Source organism: Sparus aurata, chromosome 15, assembly GCF_900880675.1.
Source record: "Sparus aurata chromosome 15, fSpaAur1.1, whole genome shotgun sequence".
Taxonomy (NCBI): Eukaryota; Metazoa; Chordata; class Actinopteri; order Spariformes; family Sparidae; genus Sparus; species Sparus aurata.
Genome location: NC_044201.1, coordinates 9,739,071 through 9,764,453, shown reverse-complemented (window position 1 = coordinate 9,764,453; position 25,383 = coordinate 9,739,071). Strand labels below are relative to the sequence as shown.

The 25,383-nt window shown below is 40.8% G+C and overlaps 1 protein-coding gene across 7 annotated transcripts in view; it reads left to right on the top strand.

The window, feature by feature from the left end:
• Window positions 1-25,383, top strand: part of khdrbs2 (KH domain containing, RNA binding, signal transduction associated 2) — an 86,269-nt gene that overhangs the window by 57,881 nt on the left and 3,005 nt on the right. For 2 of the 7 annotated variants that reach the window (XM_030441459.1, XM_030441457.1), the window contains exons 7-12: window positions 12,057-12,139; window positions 13,185-13,243; window positions 14,798-14,881; window positions 18,378-18,430; window positions 20,934-21,029; window positions 22,649-22,723. In XM_030441459.1, the coding sequence (XP_030297319.1) occupies window positions 12,057-12,139; window positions 13,185-13,243; window positions 14,798-14,881; window positions 18,378-18,427 (276 nt within the window). In that variant the 3' untranslated portion in view covers window positions 18,428-18,430; window positions 20,934-21,029; window positions 22,649-22,723. Of the gene's footprint in view, window positions 1-12,056; window positions 12,140-13,184; window positions 13,244-14,797; window positions 17,276-18,377; window positions 18,431-20,933; window positions 21,030-22,648; window positions 22,724-25,383 lie in introns of those variants that run through there. The other 5 variants (XM_030441460.1, XM_030441463.1, XM_030441458.1 and 2 more) reach the window with 4 other exon arrangements.

Below are 25,383 nucleotides of genomic sequence, written 5' to 3'. Positions count from 1 at the left end.
AAACACACACAGTGGGATCCTGTGGAGAAAACAAACACATAGACCTCAAAAGGAAAAATGTAGCATGTGTTATAGGCAAGAAACTCTATAATTCACCTTAAGTAAGTGTTATTATAAACCTACTTTTGTATATATGAACTTAATTTGATCATAAAGCCTAATTACTCTACAACACTCTGGTTACTGAGTCAAGTTAATGAACTATACTGCAGACTGGGGTCTGCGTTACCGGTGATAAACAGTCAAAAGCCTGTCTTCCTTATGAAATGTCTGTTTTCCTCACAGTGCTGCATTATTAAACAACTATTATCCTGGCATTCATACGCTTTCGTGGCGATCGGACACCTCTACGTACGTCATTTCACACCCGGCACTAAGCGTCTCTGACCTCACATCGCTGGCACAAAGGCACGCAATGATGGTTTACACGAGGAAAGACGTCACTTAATGTATAACCGAATTTACAAGACGGCCCAAGTAGTTTAGAATTTGTCACGGACAGCATTTCACAGAGTTCATAATGTTTCTCTGAGCTCGACTTCTCACAAATCTGAGCGATTTTGCGAGGGAGTCTGGGGGAGTTTCTCTCCCTCTTCATCTACTTTCTGTTGCTGACTGTGTGGTTGCCATGACTGCTTTGACCTACAGTATATTTGCGTATATTTGCAGTATGCTTAAGTGCAAAAGTGTTCTCAAATCCTTATGAATTGTTATGTTGAGCCATTAGATAAAAGTTATCCCGGCCATTCAAATGAATGCAAAACACAGGAATGTCACGCACCATTTACTTTACTTCGCTTACTGTCTTTGCATTATTCATAGCTGCACCATTAACATGTAAAAAAAAAAAAAAAAGAAAAAAAGAAAAAGTGCAGTTGCTGTAGAGCCTTGACCAGCGGTGTTTGTTCACATCACTTAGTCCATGCCATCCAGGGATCGGTGTCGGAAAACTATGCAAAGTGTTTGTGAAATATCTGTTCGTGCTCAGATCTCGGGAAATTTCTCAAGGTCATTTTGAAAAGACGACACAAGGTGAGCTCTAAGTTTCATCCAGGAAAAAAAGGCAACCCTTTTTTTTTTTTTTTTTTGCACGCGCGCGACTATTTCCTCAGAGCCTTCCCGCTAAGCAAAGCCCCCATGTGTGCTGGCAATTGAAGATTGGGCTGTCTGCACGGGGAAATGCACAAGCACAGTCTCATTACCAAACCAAATTGAGTTCTGATGTAGAGCCTGTGTATTTCTGAGGAGTAAAAAGCGAGGCATTTCTTCTCTTTGTAATTGGAGGTTGGGACGAGGGGTGGGAGCGCAGAGACTAGGGGATTATGGAAAAGATGAGTTTGTCCTGAACATTTTCTTCCCTCATATCTCACTTAGCTATTTTTTTGTTTTGTTTTGTTTTTTTTCCCGCAACATTACACAATTTTCTCTGAGCGTGTTTTCCAGAGTGTGGCGAGACCTCTTTTATATGAAGGTCCGGGTTCTGTTTGTTTGTTTTTTTTCAATCACTGCGTATACAAGGTGCCGCACAGCATGTTGTTATTCCCCTACAAGAATCCTGCACTGTACAATCTCGTGAAACACAGTAATAAATCAACAGCAGGCAGACGCCTCTTTGTAGCTACATCCTGTATTTGTCTTTGAGGAAATACGCGCCGCGGCGTGCGTGGGTATCATGTAGACAGCTGATTGATGGACTGCGTCAAGCTGTCAGTCCGTCTCATACGAGTGATACTGCGAGAATGCCCATAATTGTATCTTATCGAGGGTGGTATCGATTTAAAAAACCTCATTGGAAAGCACAGGGGAGCTGGTAGTTATCGTGTATCACTGCTCGCTCGATAATTTATGAACCCAATGTTTCCTCTTTATCATTCTCCCACAAATCTCACCTCGCCGTATCCTTTACGCCGGCGCTCCTCTTTGATTGCTTGCTTTATTTTCCTCCCAAAATGCAGTTCTTTGTGCAGTGCAAGTTTTTTTTTATTTTTTTGCCATTCAGGTGTTGCTGAATGCTGCAACACTGCACCTTTTCTAACACCCGCCGGAACCATAAAAAGGGCAGACAAAAAGAAGAAGCGTTTTGGCTTTACTTTATCTTCAAGGACTTCAGGGCCGAACTGACTGAGGATGCAGTCATTCGTGTTTTATATTTGTCTCGTCATCAGCAAATCCTGGCCTGATCATTTCTTTAAGAAAAAAAAAAGCGTAGTCTTTTCTTTTCTCGGAAGCAAGTGCATCAACCAATCGACAGGAAATATTCTGGCATGAAACTCTTACTTGTGTGGTCTGTTTTTACACACGCATACAACCTAAACCTTCTTCCTTCGATGGCAAGGAGAACAACATCTAAAGAGTGTCACGCGCAGGGTTTTCCCACGCTAAATCCCACGAAAACAACAAAACCGACAATGAATCGAGCGCGCTAACAAGGGTTCCCTCATGCCACAGAGCATGTCCAAAAACTATTAAAAACACATCAGTAAGTCGGAGTGTTGCAGCCATTTTCTTTATTGGAAGAAACAGGGGGCACACTTTCAAGCCACCGCTTCTGTGAAAAACTCTCTGGAGCACCAAATGTGTATCACTCCACCACTCAATGTAGTCCCCAAACCCCCCCCCCCCCCCCCCCCCCCCAAAACACAGTTTACTCTGGTTCCAATAACATTTGCGAAAAACAACAATTCCGTTGAAAACCAATGGACTCATGGCTGCAGGAGAGGTTTTTCCCCTTTCTGATGGTGAGGAGATGTGGAATAATCACAGCTTCGTCCTTTAAATGTGACAATGCAGCATCTGCTCGACTCGACAGAATGACGAACAAGAATGGCATCGAAGGAGAATAATCATGTAGGAATCGGTTAAATTAGGTTTTTATCAAAACACTGCTGCAGCACACTGATCTCCACTTTGTTAACAGTTCATTACTGTGCAGTTAATTAACAACAAGTAATTTATGCATGCACAAAGATGGCTTTAATTAAGTCCACATCCATGAAAAAAAAATATCTTGCTTTGAGCTAATAATTCTAATTCTGCTTTCCACAATTATGTTTCTAAATATTGGTGGTTTAATGTAAATATTTCAGGAAATGCTTTTTTTTTTATTATGAAAAGCTAACGGGGTATGAATAATATCACTTCATACTATTGTATATACAATACTTGACTCTGAGGATTTAGCAATACACTATGATTGGATTGTTCTTATCAATAATTAATAAAGGACACATTAAAGGATAGTACGCCAGATTCTTTCTCTTGGTCACATGTCTAAATCCTCCATGCAGCCACTGTTTTGTTCCTTTGGAGTCGCTTTGTCCCTCAGCCATTCTATCCCCAGTCAACGCAGCAAGTTATTAACATCGCAGCGCAATCCCATTTGCATACGATTGCTTATTCATGCCCAGCGCATACATATGTAGTCACAGTGATGCATGCATCCTGTAGTTTGCAGCCGGTGTGACGAACAAATGGATGACAGACTTTTTGTTTTTCTCCTCAATTCGGGGTGAAGTTCCCTTTAACAGTCACCGTGTCTCTGCTGTGGAGCAGGTCATCATGTTGCAGGGAGTCCTCCGGAGACCGCGGTGATTAATGGACTCTGTCATGCTGTCAGCGTCGTAAAACTAATACAGTGACAGTGGCCATTATTGTTCCCTCTTAAAGGATAGCAACAATTCGGAGGTGAAGTGGAGGGAGCGCTTCGCCGTGGAGGGAGTTTGGGAGTTTTCACTCTGTATTAATTGAGGCCTGACCTCCATGGATTCAAATACAATTATTTGGTTACAAAAATTGAACTCAGCGTCATCATGTGGGTTGGTTGACTTCTGTAACAGATTCATTGCATGCGGTGTCGTACAGTGTGGAGTCCTCCCAGTCCGGGGATCACTAGCCGTGGTTAAATTGACAGTATGTCTTCAATCTGACTTTTATGTGGATGCTAAATAAAGTGATCCAATAGCATTTCCATTAATCAGAATATAACTTCAGACATGCACTGTGAGGCACATAATCTGCTGGAAATACAACAGAAGAAGATTTTTTTCCCACCAACTTTGTTGAGAAATTGAATGACTTCCTTCATTCATTTGCTCTGGCTGAACATAGCACATTTAAGATGGACCAACATCATGTTCTAGGAACAATATTTGTGTTTCTGGTTTGAACAACTTGAGCCTTTGGACCACTGCCGCGTTCAGCAATCCTTAAATGTCCAACAAAAAAGTATGTTTTGGGCATTGACCAGTTCTGTTTCCCTACCTCCGTGTTTCTGTCCCTCCCGGAAGCAGCATCACCTAGTATCATCCCCATATCACTCAAACTAGCAGAGAGAATATATTTAGTTGACATGGTTATCAAGTGCTAATATTTTCCTGTTGAACGGCTTATCAAAGGTTTACACCACCCCTCTAGATCTGACTGGATACTCATTCAAATCGTGCCAGATCAGATCAGTCTCTTCTGACGGAGGTGGTTACACAAGGCTTTGTTATCCTGATTGGGCTATTGTTCTGAGCACTAGTGGAATATTAAGGTCCATGTAAACACAGCTAAAGACATTCAGGCTCTCAGTTTTGAGACTGCAGCAGAAGTGCCACGAAAATCAACTGCTGGATATCTCGTATGTCAAGCCCAAGTAAGCTTTCAGCGTAGTTTCAGATCATATGTTAAGCCCCGTAGTGATCAGTAAAACCTTAAAAGGTCAACTGATCAGTCAGCAAATTTAATGTAAAATGTAAACCTGGTCCATTGAGTGGTCTTTACTTAATTATAAAGACCATTTGATCATTAAAAAAACTGACAAAGCATATTGTATCCTCATGTTTCCTATGTTGTGGTAGATTATTAAGCAGTACCCTAAAATGGCCTCAGGCACATTTGGATCTGGCAGCCATAATTAAAAATGCTAGCAGTTAAACTTGCAATATGGAATAATTTTAGTCGAACACATAAAAGAATTTACTAAAATATCAACAGACTGCATCAGTAACAGTTTTGACATGATGACTTCCACCCGCTGGAGTTAGCATGCTAACCAGCTATGCCCAGCCGGTCCCCATCCAAAGCTGCCTTGCTAGCATAAACGCGTTCATGGTCCAGACTGCTGACTGCACCTCTAACTGAGCTAATAAGTTAATTGCACCCACGGTTAGCAGCTACAGTTAGCAGCAGTTAGCGGTCACTCTCGTCATACGCTGTCGAAGGTTTAAATAGACAAGTCTTTGTCAATTCTTACATATTCTTTAATGATGACGTAGCTTTTTCTCACACTGTTTTACAGCTATCAGTCATTTTCATTCCATGACGGAGCTGCACAATCAGCGACCCGTCTGCATTAAGCTGCGTAATGACTCTCCCATCTTTGCTACGATTAGATGCAGATGTGAAAGATGTCTGTTTTCCTGTCTTGCGTCATCTGCTCGGTCAGCAATCAGCCATTGTCCTCTGTGCAACATTGCATAAAAAAATTGTTTCACAGCTGGCCCAGAGAGCAGTTATTTCCACCACCGAGCTCTTGCAGCATGGCATAGACGGTACAGTACGTGATCTAATGGGGCACTACCTTTATTTTAAAGTCTGAACAGGCAGATCACTTAGAGTCGTTGCAGGTCTTTAGCTGTGTGCAGTCAGTTTGAGTTCAGTGTGAAATATGAGATTATTAAGTGCGGCACAGAAACTTCCCCTTGTTCCACCACTGCGCTCTTACAGTGCGAGTTGTGATCCGGGGAAACACTCTTCAGACTATGTGTTTTTGTTGCATTTATATTTAATGGTTCCCCGCATAACAGAGAGCTCTTACTTCAGCCTGATTCCTGTGCATCAGAAAACGAAAGCTACCTCACTGCGGTGTGTGTCGTTAGGTGTAGTGCCGAGGTATACTTCAGTAGATCGGGTTGCTGATTAAGTGCGAAATTACCACTAATAAGCGTGATTTTGCGACATTTGAACAAGCAGTGAGGATTGAAGCGCCATAATCCCCCTAGAAAGAGCAGCGGGGGGGGACATTCCACAGTGGAAGTTCCTTCATGTGAAAAGTGCAAAGGGAGAGCAGAGGGAGATTAAAAGATGTGATTGATGGCGTTTTGTATAGAGTGGGACCACGGCCTCAGTTTAATGCTTAAGATCAAATCCCAGGATCAAATCTTATCTTTTAATGTCAGGGCCGATGATGGAAGAGTGGAATCCGAGAGTGATACAGGGATCTGTCCCCGACAGCAGACCATGAATTGTACAAATTGCGGGCAAAAATTGAAAGGCATGGCTCGTTTTTTTTTTTTTTTTTTAAACCTGAGCCCTGCAACCATAGCGAGGCAGCGCGGGGAAATGCCATAATGTGATTAAACACAGAGCTTTGGGAGGCTTTGAAGAAAAAAAAGTCTAATCTATCTACTGTGGAAAAAGCAAAAGGACACCCTTTTGAAACGGGGGGAAAAAAATTTCTCCCCATATCATCTATTTCATGAACATAAAAGATGCGTGAGATGTAGCTGTGTATTTCTGGAAGGAGTAGCAGTTTCTCAGGCCACCGTTATGCACATCTGCCGTAATTGCTTTGTGACAATAGGTTCAGATACACTGCTGAGTTTACATTTGTTAGATTAATTATGGAAATTCTCCATGCAGAACCCCGCTGTTTATTAAAACAGATGTATGACACACACTGCCTCTCGATTATTCAATAGAGGAAAAACTCAGGTGGAATGCATAATGGCCTCAGACGCATCACCGGGGACCGAGGACGAGGGAAGAGGCAGACAGATGCAGCTACATTTAATGCTAAACTCCACGCGCAGAACTGAGAAATACTTGTCTGATTTGTTTAGCCGGCGTGAAAAAACATGCTGTTTAATGTCACTATTCTTAAAACCGTCTCGTCGTAATTATTTTTTATGTGAAAATCGAATCTCACCGTGACACCGTCTGAGTAAATATATTAAAAAAGTAGACTCATACTTCGAGTGTGTGAGCGACGAAACAAAAGGTGCATGCTGATTGAATTTGCACAGGTAGAAAGCAGTGAAGAGCGGCATCTATTCACTGAGACAAAAGGCTGCAAATCTCATTTTCCTCCCCATTCTGCGGCGTGGAGAGGCATTCACGGGCGGCTCCCTATGAAGATCAGTCACTGTCAGGGGACATACAGGTTGTCAATTGATAATGAAGCACAGTGCTAAGGGCCTTTAGGTTCCTCGCTGTCCTAATTACACCGAGCGAGGACTCTCCACCCTTGTGTTAACATTTGATTTATTTCCTCTGCCTTGTTAGAGAGGACCAGTGTTAATTGTTTTCCGCAGATGAGTGTCAAACCAGAAGAATAAAGCCCCTCGTTAATTAGCGGACGGACTATTTACATGTAGCGGCCGGTCGCATCTCCGCGCAGCCCGCGTTGGGGGTCAAACTAACAGTGAGGTCAGCGGAGAGATAAGTCAGAGTTGTTCTGTTTTCTTTCAGCTCACACTTAATTAAAAGGCTTGATTAGACACTACATTTGTTGCATTGTTTCACCCGAACAATGCCTGGCTGTACTGTCCCAGTTAGACCTTAACAAATTAGCAAAATGTCATAATATTCATGATGCTGTTATCTAGGACCGTACGTGTATGGGTTGTGCTTTGTCTGTATTAAGACTAAAAAACAAAGACATCAGATGTCATACAATGCAAGAGGAAAAAAAAACTCAGTTGGGTTCTTCAAGGACTCCTCCTAAATAATGATATTACGCTAATTTTACAGGTTCATACTTTTATTTGGAGGATTTCATGCTTTAGTGCTCAAAAAACTGTCTCTTTAAGGCCCCTCCTCCTGAATACCCGGTCTGCTCTGATTGGTCTGCTCACACATGCCCAAGCCAGCATTGCTAACAACAGCAGAGCAGCTGCGGCGAATCAATTTTTGCGTGACAAACAGTGACAGTGAGGTAAAATCATGCAAATGTGTGACACGAGAGGAGGTGTGATGTCACAAAGTCACCAAATTGAAGGCGGGACAACCGACGAGGCATTTCAGGAGCTGTGTTTTCCTTGGGGGAGAAGTGAGACTCACGTCTTAAAACAACCCTGACAATCGCTGTTAAGTGAGGTGTCTGGTAAATGACAAATGAACCATCAGTTACATTGCAATTTTGACCCAAAGGTCAGTTTCATTCAGATTTACTTGGACATAACAGCTTTTAATTTTTGAAATAAGTGTAAACAGTACGACCCAAAGCTTAGGTGTTTCTTTAGAAATATATTTTTAAAAGCAACATTTTTCCAGATGAGGCAGCATAAACTGGATAACTGCTGTGTTAGGAAGTGTAAACAGCAGCATGACACTGAGATGCCTTTATCAAAACCCTCCTCATGGTGAGCTGAGTATCTTTCCGGCGAACCAGCAGCTACAAAAAAATTCACCGTCGCTATCAGTTATTTACTTTGTGTGTCTAATGCACTGAAAACAACGCTGACTTTTTTTCCCCTTTCATGTCTGAAGGCAGCACATCACAGTTCGGCGATAAAAATAACCCTCTTAATACTGTTGAGAAGTTTTACGTAACTGCAGGTTTATTTTTATTGCACATTTGAGTGAAATTAATCCGCTACTTGCTTTTCATTTATGGTCCAGCGTGGAGCGATTTTTTTTCCCATATGGGATTGCGAAACGAAACAGTCAATTACCGAGATACGCGGGGTCTCTGACTCTGTCTTTTGTGAGGGGAAAGACTCATGCAAGAAATAGAAAAGTATTGGATCCCCTGAACAACTTAATCCCTGACATAATCCCCCAATTTTAATTTAGTGAAATTCATGTTCAGACAAATAAAGCCACACAGGAATCAGAGCTGTTTGATTTTAGCATTACCCGGCAGGAGAGGGGAGAGCGTGTACAAGTGCCTTCAATGTAATGTCTTTTGTGTTGCCGCACTTGATGTCCTTCACACCGACGTTGTGTCTGCCTTTGTGTCACAAAGCATTACCGCAAGCAGCCACACCTAAAGCAGGATGATATTGCCTTATTGTTGCAGGCAGACGGTGAGATGCTGGGACCACGTCTGGCGTAAACCAGGCTTCGCTGAGGCTTTCGACACATTTTAATTCTAAACATATTCGACGTCTAAAAAAAGCAACCGAGCGCTTGCAAGTACGTCGGTAGCTTGATCTGAGAAAGCGGGCTTGGAAAAGGATTAGAGGAGATTAGGGTCCGATGAAAAAGAAACATAAGCACTTTAAACTTCCCCTAAATCTTTAAATGAGCGAGATCCAACAATTATAAGAGCAGATAATAGCTGAGGTTACACTTCGGCCTTGCTCCAGTAAAGGTGTTATTCAGGTTAAGCTGTTTACATGAACCTTTGGTCTGCTAAGACTGATTATCCCGGCTGTCATGAATAAACCATTTAACAGATAATTATGTGAAGTACTGTGTTCTCAGTCCACACAGGGGTGTAGGTTTGATTGATAGGTAGGGAGGACTCTATGAAGTCGGAGGTTTTTGGAGTTTCCTGCATTTACATACATAGAAAGCAATATTGTGTTGTTCTTTCCACACTAATGGTAGCAATTAAACAATAGAAATTAGATATGTCATATAAACTGCTGCTTTATTATTTACCTAGCCTGCATCATTTTCAAGTTTTCTTGATTGTCTATAATAACAGTTGCGAAAAAAAAACCTTCTCTAACATGATAAGTTGCCTGACAGGCAAAACTGAGGGCGAAAAGTCTAACAGCCACTCACTTCTGCTCATTAAACTTAATTGCTTGGAGTGCACAGACATAACTAATGAGTGCTCCAACATTTTGAACAACCCCTCCCTCTGATCCGGGTTTAGGCGACAGGACAGTCGAAGGATGCTGCTGTATAGAAAATAAACTCAAACTGTAAATCTGAGATGGACGAAAACAGGATTTTGAAGAGTGAGGGGGACATGTCCACCCTCACCCCAGCGAAAATTACACCCTTGAGTACACGAGCAATAAAAGGATGAAAAGGTGCAACAACCCACTCAGTGTCTGGCACATGGGCAAGAACCTTTGATCCTAAATTGATGATTTTAAGCGAGCATTGGACGGTTTATGCAAAAGACCAAACTGTGAAGTGGAAGGAGTGAGACGTGTGTTTACATGCCACAGTAACCAGTTTGATATTAATGTTTTTTTTTTTATCTAATAAGCTTCTTAGTCAGCCCCTCTGTGGTTTCTTTCTTCTAACAGAGTTATAATGTTTACTTGAATTGTTCCAAAACCATGTTACTCCTCTGTAGATGTAAACAGTCGCTAACGGGATTTACAGGCCGGGAGGGGAAAAACAGTCTGAGGCTCAACACAGAAATTCGCAAAAAAAACCCACTAGTAAACAAATTTAAAACTGTATGTTGACAACATTTTCGTTAATCAATGACATGATGCATAATGGGAGATGCAGAAGTCTTTCAAGGTTCAAGGTTCATTTGATCTGTCATGCTACAACACAGTGTCGTACAACGAAAAGGTAATTGCAGGGCTGGACAGTTTATTCGATATATAGCGTTTTTCGTGGCATGAGAATATATGTCGTCTTAGAATTTGAATAGTGTTATGTCATGTTTTGGCATTAGTGTTGTCTTTTCCTGGTTTTAAAGGCCGCATTTTTCTGAACTTACCAGACTGTTTTCACGTGTTCCAATATTTGTCTTTACCCACTGAGTCATTATGTCCCCACTACTGATGGTTATTGATCAGAAATCCTATTGTGGTAATATTTTGTGAAAGCACCAAGAGTCATTTCTTCAATATATTTGCCATATTGATATCGTAAAGAGGCCTAATTGGTTAAAGATATCGTGACGTTTGATTTTGTAGCCCAATCCTAACATTTGTCAAGTGCTTTAGAGAAGATTTCAAAATATTGTATATCGTAATATGACCTAAAAATATGCTGAAACTATTCTAAGGCCACACCGCCCAGCCCTGGCTAATTATAGCCTCTCTATTTTATGCAAAGAAAGCTGTTTTTATGGTGAAGTGCTGAGGATGAGTTCAGGGTTCTGGTGCAGTCTGGTTGTATGACAGTGGATACTTCTGTATCTGTTGTCAGACCACAGAAGGGTGAAGGACTGCAGCTGGGGTAGCTTTAGTATTGTTGGAGCTCTGTGCAGAAAAGTGGCAATTCCACAGTCTGTTGGGGCCCAAGGCTAAAATTCAGCCAGCGTTCATCAACAGACAAATTCCATCTTGAATTAATAACTGAGCAACTTCAACATTGGCAGATTGTAAATAACTTATTATAAGGCGGGTGATTTCATTTATTCAGTTTATTTCTCAGGGACAGTGCATGATAATGAACAGTATTGTGAATATGGCAATAGCTAAGAGTCCAGTATTCATTTGTAGTCTCTGGCCAGGTGCAAAGTTGGCAACCTAAACATGGTCATTGTGAAATTTGCCAATATGAGTGTCCATCGGGGGCCTCTGTTCATCCAGTTTCTTTTGGGGAGGGAGGCCAACAAATATTTGCCTGGTTTTCCTATTCTGCTGGTGCAGGCACCGCGCTCCACTGCTATCACAGATTGATCTTCCGTCTGTGTTATGTGGTGTCTATGTGTGAACAATGTACAAGACAGTAATATGAATTTGTGTGTTACCTGCTTTACAGCTTCACAGAAGGGGCTCCTCTATTCAATAAAGTGGTTACAAAAGCATCTATACAACTGTACATATATTTGGGAAGTCTTTACCGCACTGCATGCTTCAATTTTTATTATTATTGACCACGACTTTACTTGTGCTAAATGGGTTTTAATGCCTGTTTCTCGAGTAGCTATCAATAGTAAAGATCCAAATTGCAGTTTTTCAGACTCTGACGGTGTCCATAGGCTTCCCTGCTGAGACATCTCCCCCTGCAAACCTTAATCAATAATCTCTGTTGGACATGAATTTTTTTCCCCGGTTCCCTCTCCTGTTATGGACACAAATACATGGACCTTGCCTGTGGAACTGAGTATTGATTGTTTGTACATTAATCTCTCAGCAGTCAGATTGGGTGGCAATAATGAGACAAGTGGAGGTTGTTAATGCTTATTGCATGTTTCCTCGCAGGGCTACGACGACGGGTATGGTGGTGAATATGACGACGAGAGTTACGAAGCCTATGAGGATAGCTACAGCAATCAATCAAAGAGGTGATGTTTGCACACACACATACACACACGCCCCATTTACAACAAAGCATTTCAGTCACCATCTGTCCACTGTTACGATACAACCGGTGAAACATTCACTGTGACCAGCTGTCTCACTGCTGTACAGTACATTTCAGCGTTACACGTGTTTATTAACGATAAGTCAAGACCTTCACTTTTTTCTTGCTCACTACATCTTATCTGAACCATGAATAAGCATCTTGTATATTTGTAGTAAGCCTGGTGAGGTTTATATTTGTCAATGATTCCCATGAAAAGGTTATCTAGAGCCTGAGATATCATGGTTCTTTCCATCACGATACGATATTCTATCGATTCTTTGAACAATACGATATTTGCCGATCTGCCACGATACGATTAGGATTAGATTCGATAGAGGGGCATGTGATCGACGATATCATCTGCCCGTTCAACACAATCAAGTTATATTTATATCAGCTCACAAAATAAAAAGAAAACACTGTTTGGAAAGGAGTTGGGCAGGGATGGAAACGGCGACACAGTCGTGCCCATGCGGGATTTCAAAATAAAGGCGTATCTTAACGATGTTTGAGTAACATTTGCCCAGCTGTGTTTTGTTTTTTTTGTTTTGTTCATGATAACTACCGATAGTAAGTAATAGATAGAATGACGTCAACCTCGTGTGTGCTTGTAGATTTACTTGAACAAAACTATTCATTTTCTGTTTTTACTTCATGAATATCGTGATTCTTTGTGCCATACAATTTCATTGTTGTACAAAGGCGATTAAATTAACACCAGTGAGCAACGTGGGCACTGCAGTTAATCCCACATACCCCGTCACCCTGCTGTAAATACCCTCAAGAGCACCAAATGTGTTTTAATCCACACCTTAAAATAATCCCCCACAAATGCACAATTTACTCCTGTTTGAGTAACGTTGGCCAACAACTACAGTGCCCAGCTGTCATAGAAAACCACTGAGCCTTTTTGTAGTCAAGAAAACACGTTGTTGGTTTTGTTCTATATTTTCTGACTAATGTTTCCACTCTGTCTGGTTTAGCATTTCAGAATATTATGAATATGGACACGGACCCAATGATGAATCCTACAACAACTACGGTAAGAACAGCTTATGTTGTGCTTAGCAGAAAGGTTTTTCTTAGTAACGTGTCATCCCGTCTCGCTCTCTCTGCTCACTCTCGTTTAGCAATAGTGCAGATGTCATTATCACAAGAGTAGCGTATCAAGTATTTGATTATATGATAGGTTGGTTAACAGTAAAATGATTTGGCCATTTGATGTCTGATAAATCTTTAAAGTATCTATTTTTTTTTCCAAATAAAAACGCCAAATGTATCTTTGGTTCTGGCTTCTCGGTTGTCAGGATTTGTTGATTTTCTCAGTGGAAATGCAAAAACTTTGAGGTCGGGACAATTTGTAAGTTCAAAGAATGGTGCGTTATTCGAAAAAAAAAAAAATAATTCATGGTCGTAGCTTTAAGCAATACTTAGGTAAGTCCGGTAGCATCAGTGTTCTGTTTCTATTGCAACGTCAGTGATCAGTAACTGTACTCCTCCCCTGAAACGTTTCCCTTCCTTGTGCCTGACATCAAGCCAGTAGTATTTCACATTAACATCAGCAATCTGCTCCTGTTATTAAAGATAATTAGTTGCATCTGTGGACACAGTGGAGGATCCTAAAAACAAACTTTTCAGGAAACATCCGTGGACCTTCTTCGAATTAATTCCTGAGACGAAGAAAAAACAGTTTGTCTTGGCCACATAATCCTGGCTGCTGCTTCGCTGATATTTAAAAGATGTTTCACAGCAGAGAAACAAAGGAAAAAGCCTCGTGGTTGCAGCCCACTTCTAATCATCCTCACCCAGGGAGCCGCTCCTGCATGCATCACCCCTCCTACCTTTTCTGGCTACGAGCTGCTTTTGCCTGGAACAGTAAATGTGCCAGTGGAAGCTCAGGGGGCTAACCGATGCCCGTTGTAAAAGGTGGAGTGTTTTGCCTTTTGGATACGTGCCGCCGTTGGCTTATTCCAGGAGAGCTGCTCAAAACGTTGTGTGTATCTCCGAAAAACCCCACTGTTTAGAATGTTGCTTTGTTTTTTTCCACATTTTCTACAAGGTTGCATGAGCAAAAACAGCCCTCACATTTTCCCCAAACCGACTTCAATTCGAGCAAAAATGTCGAAAATCACCAAAAAGTGGAGTTACAAGGTTGTCACATAACAGCTGGGTAGCGATAAGCCGGTTGCCACGGCGGGTTTGCAGCCTCATTCATTTTCAGCACGATGAATTGTGTACTGGGGTGTTGAGGTCGGACCAAACCAAAACCAAGGGGCCAATGATTTGATTTTCTGCTCCATAAACACTTTCTTATTTGGAAGCAGAGCAATGTGGCATGCAGCGGCGGCGGTGGGCATCTCTATGTGATTTGGCCCCATAAGGAAGGAGCCGCTGACAGTCAGCGCTGGTCCAACAGAGGGCAGAGAGCTTATGAAATTAATTTTCCGTGGAGAAAAGCCTCCGTAGTACCTGGGATGGAATTTGCTTGCTTGAATTTTTTTTCTTGTCTTTGGTTAAATGGATCGTGAAAAAAGAGGACAGTGTGGGACACCGTTGTGACACGAACCTTGTGTTTTAACCGTTTTGTTTTCCGCAGAGGAGGAGTGGCCGACCGCCCGTCCCAGCCTCAAAGCCCCAGTTTTACGGCTGACAAGAGGGGGCTACAGAAAACATCCCTATGGTAGATACTGAAGGTGCTCCAGACACGTGACCTCCGATTTCAAACTATTTATATATTTTTTAAATCCCTCATGGAAAAAAAAAAAAACATGTTGTAACATTTGCTTTGTTTTTTGGGTTTTTTAATTTTCATTTTGTCCGTCTCCTTTCAGAAATCGAAATAAAGAATAACCCCGTAAAGCACATTAATCCACAAACGTTAACATTATTGCAGTATTCAGATTTTACTCGGAGCCTTTGTTTTGAAAATATGGAGAGGAAATGAAAAAGAGGCTCTCATCCAGGCTCACCCGTGTACAGGAAGGTTGTTATTAAAATTGGCTGTTTATAAATGCCCTTCATTTCACCTCGATATCCCCAAAAAACTGTAGTTGTTTCAGATTTTTGACATTAAACTGCAGATCTTTTTTTTGCTTTCTTGAGTTACATCTAAGATTCTGACAAAATGAGTTTCCATGTATTGCCTTCGATGCAGCGATTATCAAGGGTTAGGGCCAATCTGTGCTGTCACCACTCACTCGAGCTCCACAGGTAACTTCACGATCTACAGACAGACAGCACTGGCAGCATCCTCTGTGTTTCGCTTCATTATGTGTACAGTACTCCGTGGCCCTGTGGGTCGGAGTTGTCAGGCTAGGGGACAGAAAAACAATCTGACAAGCTTTTTTGTCAGGGCATCGGGGGACATCCCATGTCAGTTGTCTTCCACTGGGAGGCCATAAAAGAAAAAGAAAAAAAGCCAAGCAAAAGTCAAATATTTATCTCATTTAAGCTACTTTTAGGCTTCTATCTTTGTAGACCTAGCTTTCTAGACATTAACGTATGGACAGGATACGCACCGCTAGCCCTATTTAGCTCTTTGCGATGAAGGCAAAATTACTTTACAGGCTGGACATGTCTTTAACCAGCTGCAGAGCATAGGTGACGCTGCACTTGAACATTTGAAATAATCCTTCCTCAGCCTCCGTCACCCTCCCTCCAGCAGTTCACTGTCCGGCGCTGCAGTGAGCCCGGTCTGGTGTAGGCGGATCTTTTTGCTGATGAATTCCTCGTGGCGAAAAAACGTAACCTTGTGAGATTCAGACTAGCTCGTTCAAGGCACATTTCTTTTACAAATATGTGGTAAGACTTCACTAAGAGCCATCACAAATAGATGGGAAATTGTCCAAGGTTGAATTGAAAAGGTTATAAACATCAGTTGCAACTTTATAATGGCTATCCAAGTAATGTTACAATACAGGTGAACTAGACAGTATTTATTAACCATTTGCAAAGACTCAATCCTATTTCCATTTTTTACATTTAGTGTACACAGAGTACACAGCTGTACAGTGGATAGTGGTTGAAGTCTTCCCCTTCAAGACTCTCATACGTCAATGACCCTCATACATTTTTAACTGATTCAAAACTTACACTATCAATCAAGTCATCAAATGTAAAATTACACAGTTTCATTACCTGGGCACTAGCGGTGCTTTATAGGCTAACAATAGCAACCTGTATTAATACCCTGCCAGTCTGCACTGATGTGAGCTGTACTGATTTCAGCAACTTCGCTGCTGGACTTATGTTAAATTTCAGGCTTCATATGCCGTCAGCATTGGACTACGTCAAAATACAGGACAATCAGCAACAGATCAGTAATAATGCTGCGATATTAGCTAGCTAATGAGACACCGACACATCAGCAAACTAGCAGTGATTGTTTTAACGCTTGTTACAAAGAAATGGACCATAACACACCTCTATCCAAACAAAAATCGAAGGCACCCCACCCCTGGGCAGTGAACCAGTAAATTTTCCATTTACTAATGATGGTTACATAGAAGTTTAATTTGCCTTCTAAAGCTCCTGATGATCAGTGTCGGTCTGCAGCAGCTTGCTGTTTTTGGTTGCATGACTTGCAAAAATTCATTATTATGGTGACAGACAGAGAAGCACACACCGCTCTGAACACAATTGACCTGATAAAACCGGATTAAAGGCAACAGATGGAAGCCAAACCCCTTTCCAGAATGGGAGACCTGAATACAAAGTGACTAAATGATCTAGCTTTTCCATTTTCTTTCTTTTTTTTAATTCTATATATGAAAAATGTTGAATGTTCAAAATCAATCCTCAAGTCTCCCCCCATAACTGACTGCTGAAACTGATTCATGACGACGTCATGGCAACATGGAGTCGACACCGCAGACTAAAGTTAGCCTAAGTTACATTGTGATTTATTCAATTATATAAGATGTGAGATTGTAATCGTGCAAAACACATTTTTCTTTTGTTTGGATTGGGAGCAGTCAACAGTATACAGTGTGTGATTTATAATGCGTGCTTTGTTTTTTTGTGTGTAATCTGTATTTGTACATAAAGCATTTAATAAAAACAACATAAACCTCAATGCAGTGTGTAAGACTCTCTAAATAGGTGGCTATGGAGCGATAAATTTATTATTATTATTTCTTTTTTTTTTGGGACACCAAGACCATTTAACATCTGGTAACAGCGAACTTGCTTCATAAAGAAAGCCCACCAACCTGTCTCCAAATGACACGCTTGTTAAATAATTTATACTCCTGCTCGATCGTCCTTGAATCTTTGATCACCTTCTTATTTAAAAACTAATACATTTCTTTTCTTAATCCATTTTCTGAAGTTTTACATCATTAAACAGACACTGATTGACTCTGAGAATGATATGGAGTTAAAAGAGGTAAGAAGTCCTCGTATATTATCATAATAATGTCACTCAGCTGGCTCGTGGAGGGCATAATGGACCATACAGGATGTAGATATTCACCCTCTGATAGTGTGTTATTGCTGGATGAAATAAGAGCAACCTGCAGTGTCTCATCAATGTCTCTGCTAACCTCTCTCTGCATTTCTGTCATTTTTAACCTTAAGGAAAGCTGCACATGCACTGTAACCCTCCGTGCTTTAAACCCCAAAGCTGAAGCCTATTTTAAGCGATTTGGATTCTCTTTTGTGATTAGTACACCTGAAGCCTGGCGCTCATTAAGAGTGTAGATCACGGGACTGAAAAGGAAGACTAAACACTAAGCAGGTAACCCAAATAACGATAACACTAGTTTAATCTTCAAATTGCTAACTCCCACTTAAAAAAAAGTAAACCTGCCCTGTTTAACGCCAAATAAATGCCTGTTGAATTAAAATTCCCTAAATAGCCCATAAGGAATTCAGCTAAACTGTGATAAAAGAAATAACACGTTTTAATAAAAGACGCTAAAATAATGACCGGGAAACTAAAACATCACATTAGTGATATAAATAAATTCCCCCCCCCAAAAAAAAAAAAAAAAAAAGATTTGCTCAAAAACCTCCTCATAAATATTCATGATATTTAAACTGGTTTACTTTTTTCACAGTGATGGAATGTAATGACTGTTCTGTATTGCATGCAGTCTGTCAGTCTATACATTATTATTGGTGATGCAAAAGGGATGACATGTTCTTTATCGTAGTGTTCTGTTTTCTCCCCACAGATAAAGAGACACACTGTTGTGTGATTTGGTCAGAGCGGGGAGGGAGGTAACAGGTGAGTGCGTGTCCTTGTGATTGTTCTATTATTGTTGTGATTGTTTACAGTGAGCCTGCTCTCAGCGGGGTCCAAACACCTGAGACCACAAGTCGAGATACTTTTTTTGTGTATGAAGGAGTTTCAAATGTAATTATATGTCTGGCGATGGTGATAATATCAGCTTAACAATTTGAGCGAAAAGTTGAGTCTTCGAAAAATTTCCGTGAATCTCAGATTGCTTTAGTATTTGGTAGTTCTGGTCCCATTTCTGTGAAGCGTTCTGAGAGTAAGTCAGAGTCCGGCCATGAGTCGATGCAGAGGACGCCCCTCTTTACCTAGAAACAAAAATCATTTACTTACTGAGTCCGTAAACTTTCTGATTGTTTTCAGGTTGACGTGACAAAATCAGAGATCATCAATGTAGACTAATTCTGTAAAATGTTTGTTAGTTTCCTTCCTTATATTTCAAAACTGTCATTGTGCCTTGGAAGCACATGTAAATTGTGTAAAACTTTTGAATAGACTAAAATTCAACAATTGAGTGGATATAACCAAGACGACACGGAAGTATGTGCATTTATGCAAATCACAGTATTTCCAGTCACCAGTGGTCGCTAGTAATTACTTTTCACTTTCACTTTTTAACATTTAGATGAGCTATAATTAACATTAAATCAGCAGTTTTAGCTCGTTTGTCCTCCTTGATTTATTTCATTTTCCAATTAACTAGCAAAGACTTTACATTCTGACTTAAACTAACATCTTAAATCAGACAGAGAGTGGGTTCATGTGTATGTTTGTGATAAGGAGTTGTATCTCCTCGTGGCTTAATGTGTGCACACTGTTACTGGATTGGAATCTAATTTCCGTCTCGCTGCACATTCCCATGGATCCCCCATTAAGGCTCATTTACATCAACCACAAGTAATGCTGTGTGCAGTTTTTGTACCTCTGACGCCTCATTAAAAACACAATAAAGCGTAGATGTGCGATTAAAATAATGGAAAGAAAAGAGATAAAGGCAACAGAATCTTAGTGAAACTGCAAAGCTATTAGAAGTCATTAATCATATGGTTAGTAGAACAGCACAGTAGTTACTTTATGAGGCTGGCTTTGAAGAGAAAATGTGCGATATGGTTTAGATTAATATAATGAATACAATTATTATTATAATACGGAGTGTAGAAACAACAAACTGAAGACCATTTAGGAAAAAGAAAATGACTACACATGCATAACTACCATTGCAGACCTTATTTTCTGTCAGACAATGTAATTTTTTCTTTCTTTATTCCCGCTGCACCAGCTTTTATTTGCATCTTTCCTCTCTGCTGTTTCCATAATAAATCCTATTTGTATGTATTTCCTCCCCGAACCTGTGTTTCATATCTGTGCAAATGCAGCTACACTTAATCCCTGCGGACAGATACGTGCTGACCCATTCATAATTCATGCCCCTCTCCTCGCCATTTTTCCAAAGGTGCAATTCTTTTTTGAACACGCATTCAAAGGCATAGCAGCTTAATTGCACACTCGCACTGACGATGCATAACAAGATTTATGAACAAAGCAGACACAGAAATGCGAGATACGCCATCTATAGTTGCTTGTATTGAAGTTATGAATATATATTTCTCCTGGAAGACTGCGAGACGTCAGGATTTTTTTTCATTTGTCACGAGCACAAAGATGCCATTTTCTCGCGCTGAATTATTCTGTTTACTGTAATGTTACAAATCTGTTGACTGAAGCTGTCATCGGTTGTGACTCCGAGGCGAAGTCGCTTTTCTTTTAAAACAATGCAACAACCTTCCATCTGATCGTGAAGTCAGTGCACAGAAACTTTACTTGCGAATGCAGAGCTCAGGACTTTTGATGCGGCGGGCTTCGCTGTCGTTTAATCTTCGTTCTGTGACAGGGATATGTTTCATCAAGACCACAGAGTTGGTCAGCAGTCAGTCGCAAGCATTTTTTACAGTCTCGGGCACCACATGAGGAGCCGTGTGTGCTTTAAAGTTATTCTGAGCTTGCGAAACAAAAGAGATCAATTGCTGCGAAGGAAACATCAATTTAATTAAGGAACAAGTTCAGGAGGAACAATCTGTTTTTTGGCTCGAAACAAGATAACTGTGGAGTTAATGAAAAAACTTTTCATCTAGAGTTAATGGAACAAATGTTGCATTTGAACCCGGGATAAAAGCGTGGCAGCCTCCATTCGTCTCCAGTGGGCTTTGTCATATGTCATTATATAATGATGGCCCGGCTGTCTGAACAACATACAGAACACTTCTAACAAAAATAAATAAATAAATAAAAAGAGTACTTGCGTCTGCCTTATCTCCCAACTGGTGGCCGAAAAGCCGTACATTGTTGCGGATATCTCACTGTGCTGCAGTCCTGTTCGCTTGTATTGTACAATTACTAGACAGCCTAACTCTGCCGTACTGCAACATGACTCATGCTCCCTTTTTTTTTTTTTTTTTTTGCAAAATGGCATTTTAATACTTGTGCTTCTTTCCAGAGCAGCAGGCAGGAGAATCCGCTCCCAGAGGACTGAGGATTGTACTCAGCCATCAGACATGTGCGGGCCCGTCATCAGTCAGGGAAGTATAGCTTGGTACGTGTTTTGAAGTTGGTTTCCATAAAGCAAAACAGTTTTTCCTCGCTGAGTTGGAAAAGTGCATCCCAGTCGCTATGGTTAAATGCTGGCAGGTTTCTGCAGTACGTTCACGTTCACACTACATATTTATCATCAGACTTACTATATGTTTAATTTAACTGCTTTAGTGCTCAAAAACACATCACTTTTCTTATGCTGTATCTGGTAATTCTGGCAGCAAAACAGAAGTCCAAGAATGCAAAAAACAAACCCAACCAGTAAAAAAACAAGCGGACACAAGGAACACGGACAGCAACACAGGACACGGGGCCGGGGAACAGTTGAGAAACGCGGGCGAACCACCTAGGAGTGAAGGAAAAAATTCTGATTTACATACACAGGCTGATTAACTAATGAAAAACCGGTGAGCTCGGAAAAGGGCGGGAAACAGACAAAGACAGGAAGTGGAAAGGAAAACATGAGGGGATACAGACTACAAAATAAGACTACAAAATAAGACAAGAAATGACAAACACGCCAAACCATGACACCATAACATGATCCCTTCCTAACCCCAACCGAGTGATTTGTTTTGTAGAAAGTACCTTGCCAACAACTTGGCGATTGGCAATTACGAAATAAACAAGACAAATCGATCACAATGTCATACGGTATATTTTTCACTGCAGTTTTCTCAGGATAAATTATTGTATAGCAGCACTGAGCGACCACAAAGTGCTGTTTATCCAATAAATATGAGGAAAAACAAAACAACATTTCCGGGGAATATAAAGCAGCTCAGACATACAGTATGTATAAAAGGAGGGATTTGTGTTATTCATGGAGGATTGTTGATTAAATCCAAGTCTAGTTAGGAGGGGAGACGTGGTGAACTGTCTAGAATAAACTGATGAGGATTAAATAGCTGTAATTATAAATATCTGTGAATGGGTCCAATTTATAACTCTTTTTCCGTCCTAGGTTCCAGTCTGTGACTTGTGTCTTAAAACCATCTCTGGTGTTTATTTGCACCTAACGGTTGGAAGTGCTCGCTGTTGCTGAAAACTCTGTTTATGCCAGTGATGTTCGCGCAGCACTTTGCCAGAAACACTCTCAGATCCATTTTCATAACAAGTCCGCCGCCAGCTCCGACGCAGCCAAGAGCTGGAGTCCCAGAGCCTGCGCTGGATGTTGATGCATTTCTTAAAGTGAATGCCACAGATAAAGACTCTCACATTCAGATTACAAAAAGGATTTCAGAAAAAAAAAAGAGAGTCATCACGCGCCGTGCATTTTTCTTGTTTTGCACTAAGAACGGGGTCTAAGATGCTTAAATAGACTTTGCTGCTGTCTCCGCATGTCTGCACCATTAGTGCTCACATGGACCCGCAGTGATTCTAGTCCATTTGGCAGTGGTGGGCTGCAGCCTCGAGCGCAATAAAGGAAGAGGCAGCTGTTTGTTTTGTTGCGTTGTGCCAAGTTGATCACCTTTGGCAGCGTTGTTTATGCAGCCACAACACTCTTAATAGAATACACATTAGCCCATTTATTTAAAGTGCGTATGCATCTGTTCCGGTGGAGAAATAAAGATTGATTCTGTTTACTTTTTTTTGTTGTTGTTGTTGTATGGCACACAGAGATGAATGTGGAGTTGGAGAGGAAAGATGATGGAGGAGAAATGAAGATGGCGTGGACTGACGAATGACTCCCAGGTGAGGACGCGATCTTGTGTAACTGCTGTTACGTTTCACCATTAGAATAGCACACATGGATCTCTATGTATTTGCAGTTTATTTGATCAGTGTTTTATGACTATACTTGCGAGCTCTGCAGGATTTTATCGTCCAATCCAGTGGGGGCAAACGACTTTAAAACGGTTCTTCAACAAACAGCAAAAAACTTAATTTTCTTCACTTGGACCTTCTAAATGTCTTTATAGCTGTGAGAGGTCGTGTTTCACATTCCACTGTCACAAAGCTCTTTCAGGCAGGTTTTCCTAATGGATTTTTTTAACTGTTAATTTTGGCAGTTATAGACTCTCAAATGACTGGATTTGACATCAGCTTTTAAGTTGTACTGTGGAAAAGCTATTAACTGATCTGTCCTTGAATCCGTTGGAGTCTTAGAAAGTTCCAGCAGAGTTCACACTAACTATTTCTACATTAGAGTTGGTGACTAGTGCTGTTTTTCCACTGGCACCTTTGGCTGCGCCGAGTCAGACCAAGCCACGCTCATTTGGTTTTCCATTACCAGTTTTACTACGCTGAGTTGAGTCAAGCCATGCCAACGATAGACCTGCCACGGCCGCCCCACCACCAAGCGGGCTGCAGTGACGTCTCGCGACTGCAGCCAACCAGTAACAAGCACAGTCTAACGCTCAAATCGATACTGAACTCACGTCTATGCAGGATAGGGAAAGTGCTGCCATCCCAAGGGGAACGTTATAGAGATGCAACAATTATATTTAATGGTATGATTATAGTCTGAGGAAAAATTCTGGATTTGCAGTTGATTTATTCTAATTCACAAACCTACAGATGTGTATATCACATGAGCATTTTAATTGTATGTTTTTTTCATGTTTCGTCTTTACAAAATGTCTTTATTGGCTTTGGTTTTAAACAAATAATGAATATAGACATGAAGTTGAAGTTATATATAAACATATAAACCTGAAGTTCTAGTACATTAAATGAAAGCAATACATTGAGAACATCTGTTATACAGGTATTGTGCCCTTGAGGGGATGACATGCCGTTTTGGTAAGTATTAATTGAAAAATGGTACAATGGTCCTTTTCCCACTTTGTTGCTGTTGTTTTAAAAATGTCACTAAAAGGGCACTATATATGTATGTATGTATGTGTGTATGTATGTGTGTGTATATATATATACATATATAAATATATATATTAGAGAGAGAGAGAGAGAGAGAGCCCCTTTAAATCACTGCTTCTTCGAAAAATAATGTATTACTTTGTCTCATTTTTGAGAGTGAGAACATGTTTACAGTCACAAAACATGACATTTTAAACTGGGGTTAATCGTGAAATTGGTAAATTGGTAAATTGATGCATCTTTGCATCGCTACATGTCATTTGCTTCTTTGCTGAGAGTTAGATGAGATCTTTACCACTCCTATATCTATACAGTAAATGTAAATCAACAACCAGCATCTAGTTAGCTTAGCTTAGCACAGAGAAACAGGAAGAAACCAATAGCCTGTCTGTAGCTTAATATGTACTGTACACACATCAGAGTGGCCCAAATGTTCTCATTGAACTGGCAGCAAGAAAGTTACATGAATATGCATCGGTATGTTTTCATCTCAAATCGTATAACTATATTGTTCCTAAGTCATGTCCTACATCGTAATGTCTTTGTGTGTTCACTGACTTCGTAATGAGACAGAAAAGAAGAAAAACATTTATGAATATGTATGACAGAATATGGAGGTTGCAGACTTGAGTTGATACCAACACGTTCTGCAGGCATGTAATGACACCATCTGCTTGTGGGTTCAGACCGGCTGAGACAGAGTCATCCTCAGATATGCAACACGCTGTACTCGCTAATTCAGTCAACGTCTGTGTGAACAAATAAAAGATGGCTGCGAGCTCTTCGGTGCCAGCTCTCATGCTTAGCGCCTTGTTTTCTCCAATGATTGCACCTATTTGTTCTTAACAAGACAATAAAAGCTCATTTGAAAAAAGGTTGAGGTGAGAGTGAGGGGGACTGTCTCCTTCCATCTCCATCCCAAGGACAGGCTGATTGTCTCTGGCTAAAAGCCGCATCTCCATACAGATCGTCACCCTGAATGTCAGATGTGTGTTGACAGATTATAACTGAGGGATTCATAAAGAGACAGCCAGTGGATCGGGGGGAATAACCGTACTGCATTTGATGCGCGCCAAGACAAAATGTCAGGCTCTGGGCTCAAAGGCTCGCTGCATATACAAACTACAGTACAGCACACCAAGGACACAGTGTCATTTGTCATACATCCTCAGGATCAATTCAGATAGATAACAACATGCATGTCACATCGTTACATAGACTGACAGGAGTAGTTGGATATTTTTGGATATATGCTTGGGAAAGATGAGTTTCATCAGAGGATTAAGCTCACTGTCATGTCTGTCCCTTAAGCACGAGACGGTCCATTTAGTGTAAAGCATTCCAAAATAATCAGTAAATTAACAATTATAAATAGTCCATAAAACTACATATTGTTTTGCTTACACTTCTTTTATGTCGGGATTAAAGGTGCAGTATGTACGACTGTGGAATTCATAATTAAAAAAAAAAAAAACAGCGGGGAAGCATTCCTCCAGAGTTAGCGCTAACAGTAGCTCCCATTAGCTGTTAAGTAG